The 16,498-nt window shown below is 44.0% G+C and overlaps 1 protein-coding gene across 18 annotated transcripts in view; it reads right to left on the bottom strand.

Annotated features, from left to right (window-relative positions):
• UIMC1 (ubiquitin interaction motif containing 1) overlaps window positions 1–16,498 on the bottom strand; it is a 105,773-nt gene that overhangs the window by 47,714 nt on the left and 41,561 nt on the right. For 15 of the 18 annotated variants that reach the window (XR_015732603.1, XR_015732602.1, XM_034442522.3 and 12 more), the window contains 2 exons: window positions 15,820–15,910; window positions 67–191 (listed from right to left, as the gene is read on the bottom strand). Coding sequence is in view for 16 of the 18 variants with exons in the window: in XM_034442522.3 (XP_034298413.1) it covers window positions 67–191; window positions 15,820–15,910 (216 nt within the window). In the remaining 2 variants the exon portion in view is untranslated. The remainder of the gene's footprint in view (window positions 1–66; window positions 192–15,819; window positions 15,911–16,498) is intronic. The other 3 variants (XM_087887574.1, XM_087887572.1, XM_087887575.1) reach the window with 1 other exon arrangement.

Below are 16,498 nucleotides of genomic sequence, written 5' to 3' on the forward strand. Positions count from 1 at the left end.
ATTTCTGAAACCTACAGGGCAAAAAAAAAAAAAAAAGAGTAAAAAGAGAACATCTCTTCTACTTACACTAAGGCTCTCAGCAATGGCTTTTCTCAGAAGTTCTTCCTCTTCCTCCTCTTGTGAATTTAACTGTTTGGCTTCTTGCTCACTCATTTTTAAAGCCAAGGCAAATTGTTCATCTTCTGACATCTCTGAGAAGATTAAATTATAAATCATGATTAAATCATGGACCCTTAGTTCTTATACCTGAAGGAGCCTGAAGACTTTCAGCTTCAGAAGGGAAAAACCCACACTAAATTATATAAGAACCTTTAAATAAGAAATTATTATAGTGCATACCCTCAAAATTGGAATAAGTAGTGCTAAACAAATCATAATATTGTCTGAAAAATATTAAATAATTGAGCCCAAGTCAGGCAGTTAGTTAAAGTTCCCACAGCAATCACAACTTTGACTTTTTAGATACATTCATCATAATAAAATATTTTATCACATAATTATACGGCAGAAGCTTTATTTTGTACTTTCCCATCCAATATATAAATCAGAGAACAGAGGAAAGTAGATTTTGAACACAAAAGAATGCTTTAAAAATATCTAACAATAACAGAATGGGAAGGAACCTTGGAGATCTAGTCCAAACCACTGCTCAGGCAAGAAACCCCTATACCATTTCAGACAAATGGTTGTCCAATCTCTTCTTAAAAACCTCCAATCTTGGAACACCCACAACTTCTGGAGGCAAATCATTCCACTGATGTTCTGTCAGGAAAGTTCTTCTTAGTTCTAGATCAGGGGTATCAAACTCAAGGCCTGTGGGTCAGATCCGGCCCGCAGGGTGCTTAGATCTGGCCTGTGAGGCCACCCTGGAAACAGCGAAGGACTGGCCTTCGGTGCCTCTGCCAGTGAAAACGGAGCTCACGAGGGCTGTGTGCGGCCCTTTTGAGCTCTGTTTTCACTAGCAGAGGGTTGCAGGAGGCTGTCCCAGCCGAAAACAGAGATCAAGAGCTCGTTTTTGCTGGCAGAGCTCTCAGGCCGCCACAGGCATCCCCGACACAAGTGACATCAAGTTGGCCATGCCCACCCTGGCCACGTCCACCCCAGCCTCCCCCCCCCGAGGTCAAACACAACCTTGATGCGGCCCTCAATGAAATCTAGTTTGATACCCCTGTTCTAGACGATTACTTAATATGTATAATATATTATACATTATATGTATATAATAGTATAGTTCTAGACTATTATACAGTAGTGGCCAAAATTGTGGAAACTTTTTGGGAAAAGTGTATTTTCTAAAACTAGCTAATAACACGGCTTTCTTTTGACTAGTACCATAAAATTATATATTAATGGAAAGATAATTTAATCAAGAATGTAATGCAATACTTTTATGAAGGATTTGCTATTAGAATAGCAGTTACAGTATAAAGAAGAAAAGTGAAACACGTAGAAAAAGGGAGATATACAAAAATTATCACCATAGAAAAAATGAGATATATAAAAAGTTAAAATGTCAGTTAATACTTAGTTGGATAACCTTTAGCATGAATTACAGCCTTATAACCAGTGGTGAAATCTAAAATTTGTTACTACTGGTTCTGTGGGCGTGGTTTGGTGGAGGGGTGGGGTGTAATGTGACTGGGTGGGCTCGGCCAACTTTTTTTTTTTAACTTTTAAACACATTTTTTCTACAACACCGAAAAAAATGCTTTTAAAAGCCTCTGACGATCCCAGCTGAGCCGCGCGATCATCAGAGGCTTTTTTTTACTTTTAAAAGCATTTTTTCTGCCGAAGAGATTGTAGAAAAAATGCTTTAAATTTTTTTTTTAAAAGCCTCTGATGATCGCGCGGCTCAACTGGGCATGGAGGGGAGGCAGGGATTTTTGCTACCGGTTCTCCGAACCATCCGCCTCCATCAGTGATCCGGTCCAAACTGGGAGCATTTCACCCCTGCTTATAACGTCTTCCCATGCAGTGAACCAAGTCTTTTAGTTCTGCAGCTGTTATAATGTGAAACCAAGATTGAATGATTGCTTCTATTAACTGGGTTTTATTGCTGGGTTGCTTCAGACTAACAAGTTTCTTTAGTCAGCTCCATAGATTTTCAATTGGGTTAAGTCTGGGCTATTCCTAGGCCATTCCAACAGTGGAATATGATTATGTTGAAACTCCCCAAAAAAAGTGGTGTTATTAGCCATCAAACCTCAAAAATACACTTTTCCCAAAAGGTTTCCACAATTTTGGCCATTACTGTTCATATAATATATAATACTATTATTATAAGAATATCTTGGAGAATGCTATTATTATTTTATTCAGAAAAATGTTCTACTTAGAAAAACTGCAAAAGCCAAGTAACTTTTTAACATGTTTTCATATGAAACTATGGTGCTACTATCTACTTCCTAGCTCTAAGCAAGATTTTCCAGAAAGCATATGTTGCTTTGACAAGAACAACAAAAAAAACCCGAAGTTGCTTCAGAAAATATCTATTCACTGTTATTTCTGATCCACCATTTTCACTTGACAAAAAATATTGATGCTCAAAAAACCAAATGATAACTCCAATGATTCTACCCCGTGTTTCAGAATCTCTGAGGATCTGAAGAATACTGTAAAACACTTTTCCATCAAATAATTATAGGCTGTTGTAAATTTTTCCATACAACAATTCTAAGGCAAACAAAAGCATCAAAATATCGTATTCAGGAGTACAAAACAAAGAAAGCAGTATCTTGAACAAACACAGCAACTTGCAGTAAAATAAGGAAACATTCCAGTGAAAAGCCTCTGAGCACCAAAACAACATAATACAATTTTGTGTCTTCAAGAGCATTCTGACATATGTTCAGTTCACATAAGAAATAACTCCAGAGGAGAATAAGAACTGACAGGTAGATTACTGAACCCCATTTCTCTCTTAGTTGCAAAAGAATGACAGCAAGCCAGTTTGGCTGTGAAAGACATATAAAAACAAAACATGGACTTCTCAAAATCTGATGAAGATACAACTGAGATAAGACAAAGTTTAATTCTGAACTGACTTTCATGCTGCCACAGGATTGAAATATGTGTTGACAGGGCATACTGCTACATCACACAGGAGCAGTCTATTGTCATCAAATCACTATTTATAGTGTAACCAAGTTTCAAAAGAGAGCGGGAGTGAGAGAGAATGCTTGCCTGAAAAAAGCAAGAGAATTAGTGACTCTCCCACATTTATCACTCACTTCTATTCCACTCTCCCATCATTTCCAAAGACATGCAACATTGAAAAAAAGGTTACCCACGTCTGTCTTAAATGGAAATAGTGGATTTAAATTTGTTAGCAATGTAAGTAAAGTAGGGGTAAAGATACTGAAATTATAGTGTTTTGCAAAGCTACAGCAACTGCTCCATTGCTATAGTTTTACCACTCGGAGGCACAAAGTTCTTATCCTTCATTCCCATTGCCCAGCACTTGTGTATTGCAACTGAGAATACATTACATAGCTAAACTTTTTGTTCAGTTGATTTAACCATTGACCTAGTGCAACTCAAGCACTGGCAGGAGGCTTTAAAACAATACTTCCAGATTTAGCAACTTCCAGGTATACGGACATCAACTCCCCAAATTCTCATCAATGGCTATGCTGCCTGCCTTTGAAGTCCATGCACCTAAAAATTGCCATGATTGAAAACAGTAATTTAAAATGATTGTGGTTGTATCTCAACCTTCTCCCATACAGTCTGTTCTACAGGAAGGCTGAGAGCAGCCATATCTTCACAAGCTGATCAAAGGTTTCGCAAGCTGGAGGCTCTGGCAAATGTTGAAAGACTACCACCAGTATCTACCAGAGAAGGAAGGCTTAGATGTCTCAAGACGAAGTAGTTTAAGTGTGCTGAATGCCTTGAGTTCAATATAAACTGTGGATAATCATAGAGCCACAGAACCTGGAAGCACTTCAGCTAGTGCTGGAGGTGAAGGGTAACAGGATCCTTCACCTGCACGACAGTCCAAAATGATTTGAGCCTACCTGAATTGCTTCACTGGATTCCATTCTTCACTTGGAAGCAGATAACATCAACCTGTGTAACATGAATTGCTTTCCCAAATAAAATCTAATTTGCTTCACACACATTTGCTATTAAAACATAGTTAAGATTATGCCTATGCTTAGAAGACCTCTTTTCATTTTACAGCAAAGAATGTGGAACACTAAAAAAACACACAGCATAGCTTTGTACTATCCCACATTCATAGATGTACTGAAAAGGAATACGTGTTTGTCCCCTATGAAATATACAACATGCAAAAGAATAAAAGAATCAAACAGGGTGTCTGCTCTACGGAAGCCATACTATGCATCTCTGACAGTCATACATTATTCAGATCACTTCTAAACACTGCCTGCAATTTGTATATGCTTGATGTTGATTACATTGGTCATAATTAATTATGATTAGAAATTCTAAGTATTTTGTTAAGTTTCTTTGCGGTGTGGATAAACAGACATCTTTAAAACTTGAGACACAAAAATAGAAGCTGAGCTTTGAAAAACAAACAATGTTGGGATATTTGGGCAGGTAAGAATGGGCCGACACTGCAAGTAGAAAATATTTTCCAAGCTTTTTTTGCACAAGATAGATATAGGTACAAATGAAGAACATTTGTATATATTTTTCAACATTTGTTCAACTATAACATCTGAAATGCTGTTTGGTAAAACTAGCATAGTTTCGCTGAATCAATGTTTGGCTTTCTGTATATTAAATCTACCGAGAAAAAGCTTAAGCAGCATCAAATTAAGCCTCGCATGAACAACAAATCAATTTCACCAAGAAAACATAGAGAACAGGGTGGAAAGGAAAAAAAATTAAGAGCGTTTTTAAAGAACTGAAACCTGAAAATTATTCAAACAAGTTTAGCTTTTTTAAATTTTATATCATAAGAACTATTTCTTCAGAAAATGTCTTATTAATTAACAACTTGCTCCTCAATGCCACCAAACCCTATATTATTCTCTCTTTTACAATCAGATTGCCATAAAATTAATGCCAAGAAAGAGTTCCTCCCAACTAAAAAAAAAGGCTAGCTTCCCTCCCCCCTCTCCCCCAGAAAAAAATCCATCATTTTGAAAATTTTCAAAACAGTTAATGAGCATTAATGCTTTTGAATTTTGGTATTGGAGAAGTCATCTGAAAATGCTGTGGAAAAGCCAAGAAAGCAATCCAATGGCTCATTGAACAAATCAATTCAGGATTCTCCCTCAAGATACAAACGACCACACTCAAATTATCCTACCTTGGACACATTGTATAAAACCCTAGTTCTCTGAAGAAGGCTTTAATGCTGAGATATGAAACAAAATGTCAAAAAGTTATGATATTTATGTAGTTACTTACAAAGCACATCTAAATTATATTAAAGTAACCAAAATATTTTTACAACCCACAAGGCATGTCACAACTTTTGAGCACCCTTAATGTTTGAAAATTGAAAGTTGAAAAATTTGACATGCCCGGGAGGGGTAGAAGGAAAGAGAGCCAGCAACAACTCAGTTACAGTGGCAGAAGGTTCACCATGAAAGACCTAAAGGGATAGGTTAGGTACACCTTTCACGCTAGTAAAGCTCAACCCTAAATAGGGAGCAGGTCAGAGATTCCAGAAATCAGGAATGGGCAGCTCAGCAAAAGATGTCTGTCCAGATCAGACTGAGTCTGAAAGCTGGGAAGCAAGAGGAAGAGGAGGAGCTTAACAGCTTGCAGACTCAGTCCTCAGATATCAGACAGAGTTAACCCATTCCTGACTGCTGGCCCCAGGCTCAATGAGAACCCTGAATTCCAAGAAAGCAGGTTGCAATGTTATGTGGAAGGGAGCCAGGAAACTGTCCTTCTCTATGGCAGCTGTCACAATGTGGAAAGAGCTTGATCCATTCCAAAGTGAGGACAGACCTTCCCTATTGTCTTTTTGAAACCACTCTTTTCCAATAGGCCTTCAAGGCAGAAGGTATTATTTATCAGGAAGTATTTTGAGCACTTGAACATTTTAGGCTTTTGTTGTTGAGATTATGCTGTTTATAATGTGATGTTGTGATGGGTTTTGCCTGATTTTATTGTGAACTGTCTAGAGCTATATGAGGAAGCAGCATATAAATTATTGCAATTAAAATATACAAATAAATACTTCTCCATATGTACAGCTAAAACAGACCTGATATGCCTTGTAATTAATAATAAAATGTCAACTCAAGGAGGAATGTGAACTGGGCCCATTGAGAGATAATCCTTTGCACCATCAATACACACACATACAGAGACACATATTTATACACACATACACATATAAGTAAGTGTGTAAAGTACACCCGCACCCCCCTCCCACAGTTGCTAATTGCTTGAGTAAGCTGAATCTAAATCCCCAAGGAAAAGGCCAAGCAACCCCCATCCTCTGCATATCAGCCTTTTCTCTAAGAGACCAATTTGTCATCAAACTCAAGCAATCCTTTAAAACATAGACAGCATTTCTATTTCAAAGAAATGAACCTTAATTTGCCTAAAAATAAACACTAAAAGGCTAATTATAGTTCTAATAAATAAAAGAGCAGACATGTAAATGGATGTGCCTAATTAATTATTGCTAATTGACTGCTCTAATATAGTGGATGAGACCTGCATCCAAAGCAGTGAAGAGAGTGAGAAATGCAAATACTTTTGCTTAGGCCAGCACTGTTAGGGGTGGCTAAGGCCATGCTTTACCAATGTTTGGACTAAGGATCTAGTTAGAAGAAGCTAGATATAGAGGGCACATAAAATAGCCTTGATGGACAGTGGATAGAATTGTTACCAGGGCAACAATCAAAGAGGGAAAGCATAAGTTCATTCCAAAAAAACTACAGTAATTTCAGTAAATATCTCAGACAGGCTCTTCCCAAATTCACATGAAGATAAAGTGAGGGAGGAGGAAAGCACATTCAGATTTAAGAGATTCTGTTAATGTTGCTATTCTTTAAACTTCTATAGCTACAGTATTTATAAAACTACTTTAGTGGTGTGCTGGACAGTGATGTGCTGGAGCTGGCTTGCAGGAGCCGACTGTTACGTTTTCAGAAATTTTATGAGCTGGTTGAGAGCAGAGTAGCAATTCCTAGTGCACCAATGCAGTGGCTTGCAGTGGCTTGGTAGCTAGTTGTGATGCATTTACTACCACACCACTGCACATAAGCATTTGTTTCTTAGCTTGCTCTACCTTATAAGGCTGACATTAGTGGGCTCCAAACAAGTACAAGAGATCCAAAATTTCCAAGACTTTATGTGCTGAAAATTTCATATTCAACTGAAACGAACCTGTCTCGTAAGTATGCTGCATAAACAGGAGATGTGCCCTTCCATTTTCCAAATTCCTTTCTTGTAAAGGAATTTAGAGATGAGGCGTTGGTCCTACCTGAGACGCTCCTTCTCGTAGGATGGAGACAGTGGCCAGGATGGGTGGTGCTCAGTTGCTCTTGATTGGTGGACTGAGTCTGCCATAGTTATTAAGTCCCGCCTATGTTGCCTAGGATACCCAGCTTTTGGCGAAGGCAGAGAAAAAATGACAGACTCGGCGTGTGGACGACCAGGAAAGGTAAGAAGAGAAAAGTCCGAGACCAGACTGGCGCAGGGAGGGTCTGGCCACTGTCTCCACCCTACGAGAAGGAGCGTCTCAGGTAGGACCAACGCCCCTTCTCCATAGTAGGTGGAGACAGCAGCCAGGATGGGACATACCCAAGTTCACAGCCCCAATTAACGGGTGGGGCCAGGTTGGACCGAGGGACTCTCCCCCAAAAGAACCCCCTGTACCACCCGACGTCCAAAGGCGGCGTCCGCCGAAGCGAATTTGTCAATTTTGTAGTGGCAAATGAACAGTGACGGAGAAGTCCATGTAGCCACCCGGCAGATCTCCAACAAGGAAGCCTGGGTAGCCCAGGACGCTGACGTCGCTGCACTGCGGGTGGAGTGCGCTGTTACCCGAGGAGGATGTGGCAGGGAACGCAGGTCATAGGCCGTAGAGATCGTGTGACGTATCCATCGCCCGATGGTAGAAGATGATACCTTGGAACCAAGCGACCCCGGCAGGAAGGACACAAAGAGGGATTCAGACCTGCGGAAGGAAGATGTCCTCGCAATGTAAACTTTCAATGCTCTACGCACGTCCAAAGTATGCCAACGCCGCCCCCTAGGATGCGTAAGACGCGGACAGAAACTGGGCAAAGTAAGTTCTTGCGTGCGATGAAAAAGTGTGTTCACCTTGGGCACGAAAGTAGGATCCAGTCAGAGGACAACACTGTCTACGTGGAAAATACAAAGGTCACTCCGAGTGGAGAGAGCGGCCAGTTCGGAGATGCGGCAAGCTGAGGTAATGGCCACCAAAAAGGTGGCCTTACAAGTCAGCAAACGGAGGCTGGCAGTCCGCAAAGGCTCGTACGGGGGACCCATAAGTGAGCTCAAAACCAGCGATAGGTCCCAGGTAGGGTACCTATGCAAAGTGGGTGGACACAAATTAGAGGCTCCCCTCAGGAAACGGCGTAGCAGCGGATGTTGAGCCAAGGAGTCCAGAGATCTGCAAGCACTGAGGAGATGGCCGCCACTTGTCGGCGCAGTGTATTAGGAGACAGACCCTTGGCAAGACCCTCCTGGAGAAAGACCAGGATGTCGACAATAGAGGCGTGAAGAGGTTGAACTTCTTGCCAAGTACACCACATGCAGAAAGACCGCCAGGTCGCCGAATAGATCCGGTCGGTGGAAGGCCGCCGCGAAGCCTGAATCGACTGGATAACGTCTACTGGAAGGTTGACGCTCCTCAGAGAGCGCCGCTCAATCTCCAGGCGGTCAAATTGAACCACTGAATGTCCAGGTGCCGCAGTGTCCCCTGTGTCTGGATGCCCTCCGCCTGAGGAATGCGCCAAGGAGGAGCGACCGACAAGGAAACAAGGTCTGCAAACCAAGGCCTCCAAGGCCAGTGAGGGGCTAGCAGAATCAGCTCCGCTCGCTCCGACAGCAGCTTGCGGATTACCTGTGGCAGGAGAGGGATAGGTGGGAAGGTGTACAGTAGCCCCGTCGGCCACAGGGATCTGAGAGCATCTGTGACCGCCGCACGAGGAGCAGGGTACCTCGTGAAAAAGCAGGGGAACTGCGTGTTCGCTGGCATTGCGAACAGATCAACCTCTGGAATGCCGAAGCGGAGGGTCAGGAGCCGGAGATGAGATGCCGGAAAGCTCGAAGGGCCAAGAATATCGCGTACAATTCCAGCCAGTTGATCGGATGGCAAGATTCGCAACTGCTCCACGTGCCTTGCGCCGTCTGTCCCAGACAATGGGCTCCCCAGCCCTGCAGACTCGCATCCGTGGTCACTACCACCCTCTGCGGATCGAAGAAGAGGGAGCCCTTTGAAAGCGCCAGAGACCGCCACCACTGAAGGGACCTGTATACCGACAGGGGAACCGGGCCCCGGAGAGACGAAGTGCCCCTACCCGCCTTCTGCAATGGCATGAGGAACCACTGAAGTTCGCGGGAGTGCAGCCTAGCCCAGGGGACAATGCCAATGGTGGAAATCATGTTCCCCAAGAGTTGGGAAAGAACCCGGGGCGAGACCAACCTACTTGCCTCCACCTGTGCCACCAGGGCTCTTAAACTGTCCTGGCGATCTTGCGATAGGGAAACCTCCCCTGCCACAGAATCGATGACCGCCCCCAAATGGAGGATCCAGGTAGAAGGGACAAGTTGGCTTTTTTTAAAATTAATCGAAAAGCCATGCGCAGCAAGAGTCTGCAAGGTAACCTGCACATCCAAAGCAGCCTGCAACAGAGACGAAGATAAAATTAGAATGTCGTTTAAATAACATTGCAGGCGAACCGACTTGGCCCTAAGGGACGCTGCTAGGGCGGACAACACCTTTGTGAAGGAACGTGGAGCGGAGGAAAGGCCAAAGGGGAGGGCAGTATACTCATAATGTGCTCCAGCGTAACAAAATCTAAGGAACCGCCGATGAGCGGGGAGGATGGGGATATGAAGGTAGGCCTCGGTGACGTCTATGGATGAGAGATCGCCCCTCCAGAAGCCGTCGAGGATGGATTTCAAGGAATGCATTTTAAATTTACAGTATGCAACGTACCGGTTCAGCAATTTAAGGTCCAGAATTGGTCTCCACTCCCCCAATGACTTCGGAACAAAAAAAACACGGGAATAAAAACCTGATCCCCAGTCGGGATCAGGAACTGGTTGGATAGCCCTGATTGAAAGGAGATGCTGCACAGCAGCCTCCATGAGGGCTCGCCTCTGGAGATTGCGAGACAATGGACAGCTGACAAACAACATAGGAGGAGTGGAGAGGAATTCAAGTGCCAATCCTGATTTTAAGGTGGCCAAGACCCATTTGTCCAAAGTAGTAGCCTCCCAGCGAGCGGCGAACAGATCCAATCTGCCGCTGATGGGTGGGCTCGGACTGCATTCAGCGATGGCGATGGAAAGAGCGACCCCCTCCCCCACGAAAGGGCCGTTTGCTGGCAAAAGGCCTACCTCGAGAAGCCCTGTCCGGGGTATAACAATGACGAGACTTGGACTGTCCCTGGAACCTGGAGGGAGGGAAGGAAGAGGAAGACCCACGTCATGACCTCGGTAAGTCGAGTGAGATGAATAAGGATGAAAGCGAGGTTCGCCCCTCCAGTAGACGGTAGAACCCTCCGTTTGTCCTTGGTCTCCATAAGAAACGCATCCAAACCATCCCCGAACAGCTTGGAACCCGCAAACGGAACAGACACCAACCACCATTTGTGCCTGGCATCCGCCTGCCAGTGACGAAGCCAGACCAGCTGACGGGCAGCTACCACAAAAGCTAGGGATTTCACCGCGAAACGAGCCGCGTTCAATGTGGCATCAGCCGAGAATTGTACGGCCGCAATGATCTTGTTTAAATCCTGACGTATGCAGATATCGTCAGAGGCCAAGGACTCCTGAAGTTGGCGCAACCAGAGGAGCGTGGTCTGATTAAAGAAAGACGCTGTGGAAGCGGATTGGACGGCCCAAGATGCCCCTTGGAAGGCACGCTGTAACACCTGGTCTGCTCTCCTCTCCTCAGGGCAGAGACCCTCGGCCGGGTCTCCTGGCATGGTCGCATTGGGGAGCAACGCTGCCACTGGTGCGTCCACAGAAGGAATTTGAAGTAGAGTAGCTAAATCGGAGGACATGTTGAAATTTCTCTGATCTGTAGTCGAAGGGGTTACCATCATGCCAGGTGAAGCCCACTGCTTCCTGACGACCTCCAAAAACAGAGGTGGAGTGGGGGATGTGGAGGAAGGCGGCACCGGCACAGCCTGGGAGGAAGCAAGCTCAGCTGTATTGATGGATTTAAAGAGCAGGGACTTAAACAATGTTTGGGGAAAAAGGCCGGTGAAAGCTGGTTGTTCTGGAGGCATTCCCTCATCCTCCGAGAGCTCACGCTCCAGCAGGTCAACGCCACCTCGAGAAGAAATATGACTATCTGCCGAAGAAATAGGCGAGTCAGGAGCGGCTATGGAAAGAGCATCGTCACAGTCTGCCTCATGTGAAATGGCAGAATGGTCAGAACGCACCAAATGCTCATTGTGAGGAGATCGATGCTGGGCCCAAGACTGCTGTAAGGCCGATGCAATGATGTTCTGCAGTTGGTCTAGAGAGAGGAGGATTGGAGGGTCCGGAAGCCCTGGCCCCGAATGAGGGGGTACCACCAGGAGCTGGTGAGGAGAGGAAGCCCGGGAAGGACCAGTCAGCATAGATTGCATTGTCTGACCCCACAAGCTGTCCGGCTGAATGATCAGCTGACTGTCAAACAAGGACAAGTGGTCTGAAGGATGTGCCGACGCTGGGGGTCCGGGGCTCACCAAAGGTGGAACCGGTAAGGACACTGGTGCTGCTTGTGAAGGTCTGGCAGCCCGCTCACACAGCTTCTTCAGCATTCTGTCCCTGCGCATCTCGGCCCGCGTGGAAGTGGAATGCTTGGAAGGCGCATGACGGGGCTCCAAAGGCTGGTCACTGGTAGCGAGATCCGAAGGGAGATGAGTCCCCTCTACAGTGACCGATCGAGACGTGCTGCCCGCAGTCAAAGTGGCTCTCCGCCCATGCTTGGGCTTACTCACGGCCTTAGGCATGGTGCCATTACTGGAAAAAAAGATGTATTCTTTAAATCTGCTAACTGTCTAATACGGTAATGGGCGCAGACCAAAGTCTGGAGGCCACAGGGACAGTCCAGGAGAAGTCGAGCAGAGGTTGGGCCACAGTTAAAAAAAAAAAACACAGTAAGAGAGGGGGGCGCAAAGCTCCACCAGAAGCTTGCTCAGTGCCTACCTAGCTGGAACAATGGCGACAAAAGAGCAACCGCCGGGATGTAGGGCCGTTCAGGGCGAAGAAGGGGGCGCAAGACCCCACTAGAACCCATTGCAGCATCGCCTTGATGTCCGGAACCCAGAAGGGACCGTTAAGACGTGTGATTTCAAAGGCCAGAAGCCAGAGAGCCGATATCGGGGGTGTAAGAACCCCACAAATAGAGCACCCCAACCCCTCTATTGGGGGACAAACGGGGAGAGAGGGGCGCAAGACCCCACTCACAAGCCACCCGCCAAGAAGCGGGTCCTGTTTTTTTTTTTAAAATTTATTTATTTAAATTTTATTTTATTTTGTTTAATGAAGGTTGGGGGGGGCAAAACCCCACACTCAAAACTGCCCGCTGAAGGACGAGTCCGGGAGGTGCTGAGGCTGCCGAGGTGAAAGACGTTCTTGGCGTCTACCAAAATGGCGGCCGACTCGCCGCCCGAACCTCAAACAAAATGGCGGCTGAAAGTCCACCCGAACTGCCTCACTGATGAACGAGGAACTGGCGGCTGACAATTTGCCCGAAAAATCACTCACCGGCTCCAAATTCGCAGCAACAAGCTGCCCAAAACCCCTCGCTCCAGTAAGAAACGGTCTTTTGAGCGGCCAAAACGCCGCTCAAAAGACGTGCGCGCAACAAACAAGATGGCCGCTGACACGCAGCCCGAAAAAAGAAGCCGGGAGAATGACAGCTGAAGTTGGAAAACCACCCAACCACCAAGGCGAGTCGGTAATCGGCGGAAGACACGCCGCCCGCAACAGCTGTGAGGCGCGTGAACTGATCGAATGAAAGGTGAAGCGCTTGTCGAGTAAAAAAAAAGAAAAAGAAAAAAAGGGAATGGAGGCGATCCGCTCCCTCCCCCTTAAAATCGGAAAACCAATACCTTCGTGGACCAGAGGCAAAAGAGAAGTCAGAGACAGGCAAGATCAAAAACCAGAATTTCAAGTAGAAAGGGAAATAACAGGGAGAGAAGACTATCCACACGCCTAACCACCTTGAACGACTGAGTCAAAAGCTGGGTATCCTAGGCAACATAGGCGGGACTTAACAACTACGGCAGACTCAGTCCACCAATCAAGAGCAACTGAGCACTACCCATCCTGGCCGCTGTCTCCACCTACTATGGAGAATATCTTGATATGAAAGAATCCTTAAGGACCTGGAGAAGCGCTTACATAGTGTAGAAGTTGAAGTAAGCACAAAAGCTTTCTACTACTTTAGATTCCTGAATATAGCCTTGTTTTCCATTAGAAAAATCTGCGAAGACTTCTTAAATACTGACTTGAATTTCTGCTTGGAATACAATGACTGCTTTCACAAATGCATCTCATATAGTTTCAGATCAGATAAGTTGCAAACATTATATAATTTATTGGGCTTATTCCATTCACCAAGAATTCTGAGCGATATATATTCCAACATGTCCACATCAGGTTAAAAACAAATGTCAACATAAACAAACTCTGCGGCACCATTTAATGTACAAAAAGATAAAATTTAGTTCCAGAGGGAACACATTAAAATAACCCACTCCTGGGGCCAATTGAAATAGCCAGGTTCTAAGGGCCTTTCTAAAGCATACAATAGGAGTCACTCAGCGGCTCAGCAATAGGGGAAACCTGTTTCTGTGACCCCTTATAGATCAGCGGTCTCCAACATTTCTGGCACCAGAGACCGGTTTTGTGGAAAACAATTTTTCCACAGACCAGGGGGATAGTTTCATGCACAACCTAGATCCCACACATGCGTAGATGAAGCTTCACTCACTTACCTGATGCTTGCATAGCCCAGTTCTTAACAGGCCACAGACCAATATCAGTCCGCAGCCCATTTTGGGGACCCCTGCTATAGAGGACCCCTGAGCAAAGAGACATGAAGGGAGCCTTTCTACCAGATTGTATTGGGTGGGCAAATACTGTTGGGTATAGGATAGGTGCTCCTGAATTCATGTTATGAATCAGAATAAAACCATGAAGCTATCATGAGGAAACTAAACCAAAATTTGCTCCGTGAATTATTTTATTTTTTGCTACATTTTAATGGTCCATCAGAAATAACCCTTTCAAAAACTAAAACAACCAACACCCTTGAAATCTTCCTACTATCATGAATGGGTTCAGCAAATCCTGGACATGTCCTTATATCCCATCCAACTTCATGAATCTATTACTTGTTTCTCAAGTAAATTACCTAAGAAGCTATATCACCAGGGTCTACCAAAATTATAGGACTAGATGGAGGTAATACCAAATGGCAATAGTCACCATTTCCCTATTGAACCAAGGAAACTCTATGGATATATTTGGGAAGCCATTAGGAATTGGTTTCAAATTTGTAACAGGGAACAACTGGCCTTTTAAAGAACAAGCCAGCCTTATCTTCCCATAGTTGACTTGACCCCTGAGAATCAATAAAGGAAAAGAAGGGGTTCTGGATGAAAATAGTTTTTTTGTTTATAGAAAGAATTCTATAGAAATTTATAGAAAGCTGGCATCTTAAATAAGGGAATAATTTCAGGCCAGGTTGAAACTGGAGTTGTTTCCCTACAGTTAGAATTGTATTAGGCTTGTGTTTTTTAAACTCTTTTTAACTGTGTGTTGTGTCTGTATCTTCTTCTGGCATCTATAACAACACTGGTTTTTGTTTAAATTCTGGAATTGATCAGTTTCCTCCTAGTGCCCACATCAGCTTAGTTGAGCTAAAGACACCTAGTTTAGTTTGGTTTCCCATTCTGTCATTAGCCAGACCCAGAGTGGGGTGAGGACCTCTCCTTCAATCCTCTCCTTGTTTCCCAAAGGCTGGTTTATAAGGAAGAGTTGGTGGCAGCAATGGAACCTAGTTTTCCAGTTGCCGTTCATTGATTACCTCACTTAATACAAACTTGAAGGAGGCTTTTGGATTAAATTGATTAATGAATAGATCTGGGTGTGCGTTCTTCACCTAATGGCAAGCTACCAAGCATAAAATATATGAGTGCAAGGCTGCCTTTAGATAGAGCTTAGCCAGCCTTCCTCAAATTCTTACATTCCAGATAGATTTCAATTCTCAAAAACCAGTTACCAATAAAGGCAAATGCTGGCTGGCAATTGTGTGAATCAAAATGTAATGTGTTGGAACGGCACCAAATCTTGCAACAGCTAGCTTAAATAATATATATGAAGGTGATAAAAACCACTTTTCATTCTTACTCTGGGTTTCCATATAGCACAGCACCAGTAACCTTTATAATTCCTTTCATCTTTCCGATCTCAAATATACAAGATATCACCTTAGATATATTGGGGAGTAGGAGCAACATACCAGAACACAGCTGCAGCCTCACTTACACATGCATATAAACTAAATTATTAAGCATCAACATATATGTTTGACATATGTAAAAGCTGGATTTTTTTTTAAAAAAAGTATGCACTCTTCATTCTCTCATATCCCCTTTCCCCCAGACATGTGACACCTACGTGTAATTTTTCTTTTTGCGGTGAACTTCACTCTATCCAGCTGCTGTTTTGTTCTTTTCTTCTGCAGATCGTGCTCCTCTTTGGACTCTTGCTGCAGAAGAAAAAATATGGTAAACATATAAACTACAGGAGATGCATCCTATTTGCTGCCCTTCCTCGCCCCCTGCCTAACCTTTGTCCAAATCTCCCAGGCCAGAGAAAGAGAACAAGAACAGAAGAAAAGAACTGGCATAAATGCAGAGTCAGTTGGTGAGAAATTTCAGATACAAAGAAAAGAACACTCTGTAGCTATTAAAAGAGCCGTATGATAAATATAATGAGCAATAAGAGATGCAGACAAACAAGCAAACACATGTCAGAGAAGACAATACATTTCACGTCAGTCACTGCCAAGCCAAGTACCCGCTGTATGAGATTTTAATGAGAAGTTGTTTTGCTGGAAAATTCAAAATTTGATAGGAATATAAAAATTGTATTAGCTCATGCAGCTAGCATGCACAGTATAGCTGGATACTTCCTTAATCCAGCAGGAAAGTCTCTACCAGCAAAGATATTTCCTCAAAAAAAAGGACTAAAAACATCAGGAGAAAAAGAATCCCAATTTATGTAGTGAAAAAAGCCACCCTGCTATGTATCAGAGTCTACTCTACTAAATCCATTTGGTTCCCTCTGAACTGGG

This window comes from Pantherophis guttatus, chromosome 2 (genome assembly GCF_059756535.1).
Source record: "Pantherophis guttatus breed Tessera chromosome 2, ASM5975653v1, whole genome shotgun sequence".
NCBI classification, from domain to species: Eukaryota; Metazoa; Chordata; class Lepidosauria; order Squamata; family Colubridae; genus Pantherophis; species Pantherophis guttatus.